Source organism: Arachis hypogaea, chromosome 6 (genome assembly GCF_003086295.3).
Source record: "Arachis hypogaea cultivar Tifrunner chromosome 6, arahy.Tifrunner.gnm2.J5K5, whole genome shotgun sequence".
NCBI classification, from domain to species: Eukaryota; Viridiplantae; Streptophyta; class Magnoliopsida; order Fabales; family Fabaceae; genus Arachis; species Arachis hypogaea.
Genome location: NC_092041.1, coordinates 5,072,907 through 5,085,052, shown reverse-complemented (window position 1 = coordinate 5,085,052; position 12,146 = coordinate 5,072,907). Strand labels below are relative to the sequence as shown.

The 12,146-nt window shown below is 34.2% G+C and overlaps 1 protein-coding gene across 2 annotated transcripts; it reads left to right on the top strand.

Moving 5' to 3' along the window:
- Positions 1-2,455: 2,455 nt before the first annotated feature.
- LOC112695526 (sucrose nonfermenting 4-like protein) lies at positions 2,456-11,269 on the top strand. 2 transcript variants are annotated; one of them, XM_025747883.3, is made up of 14 exons: positions 2,456-2,724; positions 2,929-3,287; positions 3,491-3,578; positions 4,038-4,217; positions 5,075-5,182; positions 5,281-5,340; positions 5,433-5,522; positions 6,050-6,184; positions 6,957-7,101; positions 7,175-7,348; positions 9,869-9,932; positions 10,019-10,088; positions 10,188-10,305; positions 10,698-11,269. In XM_025747883.3, exons 2-14 carry the CDS (start codon positions 3,163-3,165, stop codon positions 10,787-10,789), a joined length of 1,449 nt encoding a protein of 482 aa, XP_025603668.1. In that variant the 5' UTR covers positions 2,456-2,724; positions 2,929-3,162; the 3' UTR covers positions 10,790-11,269. The 2 variants fall into 2 exon arrangements, with proteins under 2 accessions (XP_025603668.1, XP_072052671.1); XM_072196570.1 differs by lacking the exons at positions 9,869-9,932; positions 10,019-10,088; positions 10,188-10,305; positions 10,698-11,269 and adding an exon at positions 7,643-7,876.
- The last annotated feature ends 877 nt before the right edge of the window (positions 11,270-12,146 follow it).

Below are 12,146 nucleotides of genomic sequence, written 5' to 3'. Positions count from 1 at the left end.
GTCGAGTTCCTAATTCTCGATCTCTTTTTCTTGCTCCTCTATCTTCTTTCGCTATTAGAGGTGACAAACTAATACCGAGATTGCCATGAAAGCAGTGTAGCTGATAATAATTCTGATTATCATGCCGCGAAAGAGAGAGAGGAAGAAAAAGTTGGAGGCTGGAAGAGTAGTAAATTATTTGTGTTTATTTCTTTTATAGAACTTGAATTGTTGAAATTCCATGCGATCTCTCTCTATTCTTTAATTCAATAGGTTTTTAAAGTAGATAACCCAACAAATATCTCAAAAGACAAGTAATTTTTCATGGTTGAATCTTTCTTGATTGCGACTGGATGCAGCTAAACTTCTCACTAATAGTCATTAGAACAGGGTATTTTAGAATCTGAACGAGGTAGGATTTTGTGACACAACATAAACAAAGAATTGAGAGAGAAAATACAACATTTTATGAATGACTACATCGATTGATCTATCCATTAGCTACAAGGATTTATCTGTCTACTCGCTAAACAGATTTTATTTACATTTATAAAATGCTATTTAAGAATAAGTTTAATTAAATCCATTATATTTGACAAAAATATACTCTAATCAAATTTAAATTAGTAGTTTAAACCTCTCTAATATCGTGAGACACTTTCACTTTAACAAATTTTTAGCAAATTATTGCACGTTAGTTTTGACATTTTAACTCTCTATTTTTTATATGATATACCAACACTTAAAACAATATATTTTTTATTATGAGCTTAATTTTGATATATAAAAAAATATGAAGAACCAATCGGGTCATACAAACATAAACAAACTTTTTTCTAATTCAAATTTTTTAAAAAATAAAAAATTAAAAGGAAAAACCACTAAAATTGGCAATCTAATTTCACATTCATACATATTTAGAGTACTAAGTAAAAAAATAATCGCTCAAATTCTTATCTCGTATTGTATTGCCATTTTTATGATCTCTTTGCACATTCGGCACTCTCCAAGGACTATCGATCACCTTTCAATGCAACACCTTCCGTCGCGAGGCTAACGCTGCCGATCATCGCCGTCTGTCGTTGATTGCCGTGACTGTCGAACGCTAAACGCAACACCTTTTTATCTCAGATGCAGGAGCCCCCACCACGCACAACATTCACGCCAACCAGCAACGCCGTCCACTGCGGAACCCAGCAAAGCCAAGAAACGCATTGCCTTCGAACGTGATCTCAGCACTGACGCATCTCTCTCCATCGATGATCTTCTCCAAGGTCAAACCGACGCTTCTTCTTTTCGTGGCGTCTGTCACCGCTTCTTCTTCTCTCCGCGTCTGTTACTGCTGTCTTCTTTTTCTTCGTTTTGGATTTTTTTTTGTCTTAGGTGTTGGATTTTTTATAGTTATATATGTTTTTTTTTCTAAAATGATTTTAGAATTAATTTTAGAATTTTTAAAATGGATTTTGGAAGTTTTAAAATAAATTTTTAAATTTTAAAAATAATTTTAGAATTTTTTTAGATTTTGAATTTTTTTTCATTAGATTTGGAATGCTTTTCGTAATAACTTGAATTGATATTCTCTCCAAAAAAAATTTAACATTTTTTTGGATGTCTTTTTTTAAATGAATTTTGGAATTTCAAAAATAAATTTGAATGTTTAAAATACATTTTGGAATTTATAAAATGATTTGGATGTTTGTTATTATTGGGGATAGATGTTTTGTTTTTAAAGTTTTGGATATTTTTTTATAATAGTTTGAATTCATGTTTTTTCTAAAAAATAAAAAAATAATTATCTGTTAGTTGGCTATATTACTAGTTGGTTTTCTAACAGAGTCGTTGATATATTGATCATGTAATATATTTTAGATAAAAATTCACATGTAGTTATTTTCATGTGACATTGATATATTGATCATGTAATATATTTTACGATGAAAACTCACATGTAGTTATTTTTATGTGACATTGATAGCTAAGAGTCGTGAGATGATTTGATAGTTTTAACTAAATTGTCATCTAATAGCTCTCAACTATTAACTTCACACGAAAACAATTGCATGCTTTACATAATCGTACAATTACAATAATTTTTTTATGACTATTCGTGTATTCAATATAAAAAAGAGTTATTTTTACTAATGTGATATTATATAATTAAATACACGTATAAAACTATTTTATACTAAAAAATATAAAAATTAATATTTTTTTATATTTATATGATTTTAATAATTTTTTAACATATGTACCAAAGTTTTAAAAAATAGTTATTGATAGTTGAACAAAGTAGCTTTAACCCTATTAAGATTCCATGTCTACCTGCCTATGGTTCTTAATTACCATGACAAAGCATAATTACTGCCCCAATGTATTAATTTTTGGCCTTTGTTTTGTGTGTGCTGCCAAAAGGCCCTGCCTGCCACCTTAATTAACTACACTTAATTAACTAACTAACTAATTAATTATTATTAGTAGCTTTATTAATTAATTAATGCATTCTCTCGTTTTCCTCTCTCTCTCTCTCCTACGCTGCTTCATCCATTTTTCCAGTCTCATTCTCTCTCTCTCTCTCTCTCAACCCACAATTCCAATTCCCTCCCTCAAATGCCAATTTCTCAATCCCTTTGATTTTCTATTATCTTTTTTTCTCTACACTGCTTTTGACCTAAATCCCCTTCTTTACTAACATCCTAGATTGCTTTCGGACCCAATTTCAGGACCTCCGCTGCTTCGAATCTCGTGGTAAAATTTCACTTTTTTTTTTGAATAAAAAATCTATTATCTGAGATGGGCTAATCCAAATTGTGCACAACTTCTGAAAACTGTGCCCATTGAATGGTGGAACTTTGGATAACTTAAAATTTATTATTATTATTATTATTATTATTATTATTATTATTATTATTATTATTATTATTATGTCGACGTAATTCGTCGATTTTTCAGGTGCTTAATTATCATCGATCACGGAGTTTTGATTTACAGCCCTCTGGGTTTAGTGGGTCTGAAGGGGTGGTGGTGGTGATTGTGAAGGTACACTACACTGCATGTTTGAGAATTAAGGGGAGGGTTCCTCTGCTCTGCTGTGGAGGATACCCGTGGCAGAGAAGTGATTTTGATATAGCTTTTTGTGGCTTTGGAGAGTGCTTTTGAATTGTGGGGTGTCGAATTTCAGAGGAAATGTTTGCTCCAGTAGCTGAAACAGGATTTGAGGGTAGTGGAGTGTCAGGACCCATTTTGATTCCAAAGCGGTTTGTTTGGCCTTATGGGGGAAAAAGGGTATATCTAAGTGGTTCTTTCACGAGGTAGGTACATGTATTATCAAATTCTTTATTGCTACTAGACTAGTTCTTTGTTATTCAACATGCTACATGGTAGATGTGAGAATGTGCTTGTGTTTGTATTCTAAGGGTTCTCTCTTTTTTTTTTTTCTAATTCCTTTAATTTTTTCCAGTTTCTTATTTATGTGGGAGAATTAATTTACTAAGGTTTAATTGTTTATTCGCAGATGGTCAGAACATATACTAATGTCTCCTATGGAGGGATGCCCTTCAGTCTTTCAAGTTACTTGCCCTTTAATGCCTGGATATCATCAGGTTATTTGTCCCCTTTGAATATTGAAAGCTTGAGGAAATAATTTTAATATGCTGAAACATTTACTAATGAAAATTAGGTTATTTGAACCTCATTATCCTTGAAGATCAGAGTAGGTGAATGAGATCATTCAGTTATGTTTACTCAAGTTGTGAGGACGACAAAAAAAAAAGAAGGAGGAGGAATGTGCCTGTCATTGTCAGTGAATTGTTAAACCTTTTGGGATTAAGCTTAACTTAGAACAGGCTGAAACAGACAAGGTTTCTTTATGAGTTTTGTTAATCACTTTATGACTGTATGTATGGGTAAAAGTTGACAGAGGCTTCAAATAAGGCACATGAGTTGTCTTTCCCCAATGGGGAAATATAGTGAAATATATCTAATATCTAATTCTTAACATAATATGGAATGTATATCTGATTCAAGCTGACACGGCTAATATTCTTTCCAACAATGTGCAGTACAAATTTAATGTCGATGGTGAGTGGCGCCACGATGAGCAGCAACCAGTTGTAAGTGGGAACTATGGAGTAGTTAATACTATTTATTTAGGGCGAGAACCAGATATGCACACCATTTTGAGTTCTGAAACACCTGGTAGATCTCACATGGAGGTTGATAGTGTTATCTTTGGGCATGTGGTAAGTCCTCACTTCTTACTTTTGTCCTGTTTTGGCATTGTAGTTTAATTATTGGACAGTATTCTAAGTTTCTAACTAACATAGGAGTGTGAGTCCAACATTAGCCATATTAAGGAACTGTGTTTAAGGTAGAGTCTCTCCCCTCTTAACAGCCTGGCTTGTGAGAGTGACTATCTGATTGGTCTTTAAAGTTAGTCTGATAATCACTGGTTTTCAAGAGTGGCTTTCCTTCTAGAAAAATAAATGCATGTTTTGTGTCCCTGTTAGTGTCAGCTTGAAACCTACTTGTAAGTTAAAATGAATTTTGAAGAAGTTATGTCTAATTCCGACGGAAGAGGGGGGAATATGGGAAAGACAGCTATAATTTAAATCTATAGATTGGAGATAATTATCACAAATTGCTCTTCTGAGGAGCTGCCTGCCTGTCCCCTTCCAAACTAGTATAAGAAAAATTGAGCTGGAAACATCTGGAAATATGTAATAATCATGAACGAACTCCCAAACCATGATTGTAAACCCCTGTTGCTAAGGCCATATTTTATCCTATGGTGAAGTTTATCGTCTAGTTAGAACAAATACAGATGGTCTGTTACTCTAAAGTGACTTCTTTTCTTTATGACATGGTGGCATTGGGAAAGAAATCCATCAAAAGAGGCAAATATAATTCTTGCTGAATTCTTAGATCATATTATGTTTCTTATATCTTCTTTTTGGCTCGGAAGTGAAACATCTTCCTCCTTTTTCTATATCCTATCTCATTATACATGATGTCCAGTTTTATTCCGTAGTCCTTGTAGTGTCAAACTTTAGGGCTTAGGTTACACTAAAGAAACTATTTGACTTGAGAAATTTACCAGGAGGCTAATCCAAGTATGTCAGATTCTGATCTTGAGGTCTCTCGCCACCGTGTATCTGAATTCTTGTCTACACATACTGCTTACGAGTTACTTCCAGATTCAGGGAAGGTTTGAATACTTTTCTGTTCTCTATATTCTTATGCCATCATTTAGTAAGAGCTATAGAAATTGACTTCAGCTCATTTGTAGTTTTATTTATATTGCAGGTAGTTGCCTTGGATATAAATTTACCAGTTAAGCAAGCATTTCATGTGCTTTATGAACAGGTATTTTTCTCTTTGCATGAACACACCCATGCCCATGAATGCATATCATCTGCCGGCCGAGTTTTACCAGTAGTAGAATAATCTTTTTTCAGGGCATATCTATTGCTCCTCTATGGGATTATTGCAGGAGCCAGTTTGTTGGAGTGCTCAGTGCAATGGATTTCATTCTAATGTTGAAAGAGGTTTGTGGGGAACAAAATTTTATGGAAATCTCTTGTGCTTAATTTTGGGTTGCAGTCATTATTGGACTCTTCAAATAATAGTTTATTGGGTTAACATTTGAAGCTACTTAACAACAGGTACAATTGATCTAAATAAGAACTTAAAAAGTGATAGGGAAAAAAAATTTTAAGTGAAAGTTTTTACATGTAGTGGCTTCACTGATTCCTAAATCCAAGTATGGTTGAAAGTAAATATGAGGAAGATAATGAATTAAGGATAGTTGCTCCTGTTTTCTACCACAAGCTTTAGTAAATGTGGCTTATATAAAATTGAGTTCTGGCATCTCTGTCGTTGATTATTTGCTATTCAGGGAATATTTCTCATAGACATGCGTGGTTTATCTTTGCTCACATGCATTGGTGTTGTATTTTTTATGATTGTTCATTTCTAATCTTTGGTGTCTCTAATTCATAAGCTACTCTTAAGAGTGGAATGCATGATGCATATTTCGGTTTATTCATTAGCTGTGTAACTAGCATAATTTCAGCTGGGAAATCATGGATCAAATCTGACTGAAGAACAACTTGAAACTCATACAATAGCAGCTTGGAAAGAGGGAAAACTACAGCATCATAGAACACTTAGTAGTAATGGGGGATCATATCCTTGGCGTTTTGTTTATGTAAGTGTTCCGGAGCACTTACGGCAAAATTTTAATGCATATAAGATTCTTGTGATTCCATATTTTCACATGATAGTCATCTTTTTATGTACGTTGGAGGGTTCAGGATTGTAACTTGTGCTCACTCAACATAGTCAGGAATGCATTTGCAATGTGGTGGATAAATAATAATAAGTTATACGACAAGATGTGTATAATGAAAAGAGAATTATATAGCTACTTAAGCACTGGTTTTAATTTCTCTCTCTTCACACACACAAATGTGATTTTTATGGCCTGGGACATTCAAACTAATCAATGTTAACTGAACCAAACTGAATATATGTGTGTAATCTTTAAAACATACGACAATCAAAAGTAGCAAGACATTATCTTATGTAGACATCATACCAGTTTAGAATCCCAAGATTGTTTAAGTAGATATATGTAGCAAGTGTAAAGGAAGATTCATGTGTGCAGTAGTATTAAGCACAGCCCTCTACTCGCAGTGCATGAAGCCTGCACCTTGTGGGGTTTGGGGAGAATAGACATACACATGTTTATCTCTGTAAACAGAGATTATTTCTAGGATCTAAATCTGTGACCTCGATGTCACAACTGGCAACCTAATTGTTTTGCTAAGGCTCACACTGTGTAGCAGCATATGTTGAAGAATTTTCACTTGTCTGTACTTCATTCTGATTATGATTCTTACTTCATAAAAAAGCACTGTAGGTGAAGTCTTGAATCTTCACTGATTGGACTTCCTTCTGTTTTTGTCTTTGATCTTCAGGCTGGACCTCATGAATGTCTTAAAGTAGTTGCTTTGAAAGTTCTGCAAAACAAGGTGTCAACAGTTCCTATCATCCATTCTTCTGCAGATGATGGTTCATTTCATCAGCTGCTACACCTGGCTTCCTTATCAGGAGTTCTAAAATGTAAGCATCTAGATCTATTGATTGTAGAAAATGATTTGGACAATGGAACTAATAGATGTACTTAAATTTCCAGGTATATGCAGGCATTTCAAGTACTCATCTGGTTCTTTGCCTATTCTTCGCTCACCGATTGGTTCAATACCTTTGGGTACACGGTTGCCTAAAGTTGGGGAACTAAATGGACAGCCACTTGCAATGCTAAGGCCAAATGCATCGCTAGGTGCTGCTCTGTCAATGTTTGTTCAAGGTGAACTTTCTTCTGTTTTGAAGTTGTCCTGATGTTAGTTCTGCTAGGTTTCCAAGTTTTGCTTTGTCTTTCCTGCACAACTTCTCATGAAAAAACTAAAGAGTGGAGAGAAAAGAGGGGGAGGGGGGGATTCATGGTGATTCTTTCGAACTTCCTTGAGTATAAAAACTGATTATCAATGTTAAAGAGGATAAAAAAAATAAATGTAGGAAAGATTGGTAATTGTGCATGGTGTCACCTTTCATTTTTGCACTCAATGGAAACAGTTAGTTTGTCAAATCTTGTATATTGCAGGTCAGACTGAAATTGTCAAATCAATTTGTGTAATTTTCATTGATCAGGAGTACAGATTGGTAGACCATTTCTCGCTTAAGCTTTTTCAAAATGTATGTTTTGTTTCAAAAATACGTATTTATGATATTTTAGTTTTCGGCAAGAGGGACAATATTTGGTGAACACGTTTTTCTCTTGCAGTTGAACTGGGAAACTTTATAATCTGTGATTTCGTATGTAGTATTTATTAGCTGCATTATACAAACAACAACAACAACAACAACAACAACAAAGCCTTATCCCACTAAGTGGGGTCGGCTACATGAATCAAACGACGCCATTGTGCTCTGTCATGTATCATGTCTACAGAGAGACCGTTTACATGTAGATCTCGTTTGACCACCTCATGGATGGTCTTCTTAGGTCTTCCTCTGCCTTTCGCCCTTTGTCCATCTTCCATCTCATCCACCCTCCTGACTGGATGTTCTATCGGTCTTCTTCTCACATGTCCAAACCACCTGAGACGCGATTCAACCATCTTTTCCACAATGGGTGCTACTCCAACTCTCTCCCTTATATCTTCATTCCTTATTTTATCCAATCGCGTGTGACCACTCATCCATCTCAACATCTTCATCTCTGCCACACTCAGCTTATGTTCGTGCTCTCCTTTAGCCGCCCAACACTCCGTACCATACAGCATAGCCGGTCTTATAGCGGTGCAATAGAATTTACCTTTAAGTTTTAAAGGCACTTTTTTGTCGCATATAAAACCAGATGCACTCCGCCATTTTGACCAACCTGCTTGGATCCTATGATTTACATCATGTTCAATCTCTCCATTATCCTGTATGATGCACCCAAGATACTTAAAACTTTTAACTTTTCGTAAGGTGTTCTCTCCAATTTTCACCTCTATATTGGAGTTTTCCCTTCTCAGACTGAACTTACATTCCATATATTCCGTCTTGCTACGGCTTATGCACAGACCATACACTTTTAGAGCTTCTCTCCATAACTCCAACTTCTTATTTAGGTATTCCCTTGACTCTCCCGTAAGGACGATATCATCGGCAAAAAGCATGCACCATGGCACAGGCTCTTGGATGTGCTCTGTGAGTACTTCCAAGACTAATGTGAAAAGGTATGGACTTAAGGATGATCCCTGGTGTAATCCTATACCAATAGGGAATTCCTCTGTCACACCACCTTGAGTCTTCACACTAGTTGTGGCCCCATCATACATGTCTTTAATTGCCCGAATATATGCGATCCTTACTCTCATCTTTTCTAAAACCTTCCATAAGACCTCCCTTGGTACCCTATCATACGCTTTTTCCAAATCAATAAACACCATGTGTAGATCCCTTTTATTACTACGATACCTCTCCATCATCCTTCTTAATAGGTATATCGCTTCAGTGGTAGATCTGCCTGGCATAAATCCAAATTGGTTCTCTGTTACTTGTGTCTCTTTTCTCAACCTCCGTTCTATCACCCTTTCCCATAACTTCATAGTATGACTCATAAGCTTAATCCCTCTATAATTTCCGCAACTTTGTATATCCCCCTTATTCTTGTAGATAGGTACCAAGGTGCTCTTTCTCCACTCATCAGGCATCTTCTTTGACCTTAAAATCTCATTAAAAAGCTTGGTTAACCAGTTGATGCCTTTTCCTCCAAGACCCTTCCAAACCTCAATCGGGATATTATCAGGTCCTACTGCCCTGCCATTTTTCATCTGCTTTAGAGCCTCTTTTACCTCGAAGTCTCGAATCCTTCGATAGTAGTCAAAGTTTTGATCTTCTTCCCTTGTGCATAATCGACCAAGGCTCGGAAGAGTCTTCTGTCCCTCATTAAATAACTCGTAGAAGTAGCTCTTCCACCTTTCATTAATCTTCTCCTCTTGAGCCAACACCTCTCCATCCTTATCCTTTATGCACTTAACCTGATCCAAATCTCTCGTTCTTCTTTCCCGGCTCTTTGCAATTCTATATATACCTTTTTCTCCTTCTTTCGTGTCCAAAGACTGGTAGAGACCCTCATATGCTCTTGTTCTTGCTTCACTTACAGCCACTTTTGTCTCTTTCTTAGCCGCCTTATATTTTTCCCAGTTATCTGCATTGCGGCATAAAGACCACTCTTTAAAGCATTCTCTTTTTATCTTTAGCTGCATTATACATTTCGAACAATTTATCTTAGTGTCTGAATATCCATATCCTATGTGAATATGCTTTCTTTTTGCAGCTGAAGTTAGCTCAATACCAATTGTGGACGATAATGATTCTTTGCTTGATATATATTCAAGAAGGTAGTATCTCTTATTCTTCGAATCCTTGTGTGTGTGATTCTCACATTTATACCTAAGTTTATACGTGCTGTTAAATTTCTTCTTAGTGATATTACGGCGTTGGCTAAAGATAAAGCTTATGCTCGGATATCCCTTGATGAGATCAGTATCCATCAGGTAATCACTACCTTGTAGCTTTTGAGACTAAAATTACATTTGTTTGGTTTCTTTTGTCAGCAAAAACTGAAACTAAATCTTTGCACGTTATGGTTATAGGCATTGCTTTTGAGACAAGATGCAAATTCTCCTTATGGGCTTTGGAATGGCCAGAGATGTCATATGTGTTTGAAGTCTGATTCATTGCAGAAAGTTATGGAGCGTTTAGCCAATCCCGGTAATATCTTCTTTACCAAGAAGCTCATTGCCTATAAAAAGAACAGAGGATGTTAAATTGGGTGTTTGTAGACACACTTTGGTTAATATGACTAAGAATTAACTATCTGTTCTACTAACTCAAATTATTAATTCTTTTTAGCTTTGTTTAAGATCTCATCAATTACAGAAAGGTTATACTTGTTAAAAACAAGTTTATGGAAAGATTTTTACTATTTTTTAAAAAATATTATGTGCACACAAAAAATCAGTCACTATATATGTGTATAAAATATAAATATATGTGTTGTTTAACTAATATGTATTTTCTATAAGTGGTTGATTTTTCGTGTATCCGTAGTATGGCGGTTGTTTTTTTTTTCTTGCACCAATTTTCTTCAATTTTTGCTACAGGAGTTAGGAGACTTGTGATTGTGGAAGCTGGCAGCAAGCGCGTGGAAGGGATAATTTCCTTAAGTGACGTGTTCAAATTCTTGTTAGGCTAACTGGGAAGGGAAAAGCAGTTTGGAAGAATGGATTTAGTTTAATGGCACTTGTTTTCTGAGCAATTCTCCTTCCTTTGCTTACATTTTAGAGTTGTTGGATGGGCATCTTTGGTTCTTGTTGCTCACTTTTAGGGATACAAAATGGGAGAGAAAATTCTGTAAATTTAGTTTCAACTTTCTCCTTTGAAGATCTTAATGAAATCTTTTTCTCCATTGTGCCGGCACATCTACAATGTGTGTCCAGTGCTAAAAGAAATCATGTAGACACTTAGAAAAGGAATAGTGAATGAAAAAAAAAAAAAAACAGAAAGAAAGAAAAAAAAAAGGTGCCAGGAAAGATCGCATGCAGCGAGCGTACGCTGTTTTGCTGGCTGGTTGTAATTTCATGTTATTTTTTTGGATGTTAATTTAGATTTTTCTGTTGAAACGTTGATTAACGACCTATGTTTTTTTGGTATTCTTAACGACTTATTTTTTTAATAGAGCTGTCACTTACATTACACTGTAGTGAAGAATGATATTACAAATTACCAAGAACCAAAAAAGGAACGATGTTGTAAATATTCTCTCTCATCATTATTACTTAAACTAGAGTGAGTTTGTGCATAAATTAATGATAATATATGATATATTTTATAAAGTATTATATTGTTTAAACATTATTTATAATATATATAAATTAATATTAAATTTGATGTGTTTTTTATTTAAAATATTTCATAATACAAAAGTTTTTATATTGAAGTTGTATAGAATTATACCTTTATTTATTATTTTTATTTTTATATTTTTTTAATTGACGGACTTAATTTTTTTATATGGTGTTTGTTCTTTTTTTTTGTGTTGTTGGAGTTTTTTTCATCTTCCTATCATATGTTCTTGTAGAAACATGTTTTTTCTGAACTATTGACTTGTATATATTTTTTTATCTAATATCTTTTTTTTTGTTTTATCTTTGTATATATATTCTTCATTTGAAGATGTGTCTTAAATTCGTTTATTTTTCTTTTTCTTTAATCTCTTGATTTGTATGTTATCTAGATCTCATGATATTAATGTTAGTGAAGTTAGTTCATATAATCAATGAAGAATATAAATGATATTTTGAATAAATAAAATTTTTGTTGTATTACCTGTTTTATTTGTTGTAATAGGAGTTGAGTTTTGGTATTTTTTGTTGGGACAAATGTCTTGGTAATAATATATTATTGAAAATATAATTAAAATCATTTACTTTGACTTTAAATATAAGTGAAATTATATAAATTTTTCAATTGGGATGGTGTTTGAGTGCCATTGCTATCTTAGAGTATAATTAGATTTAAGGTAGTTGTACCCAATCTTTTTTTTTTTTTTA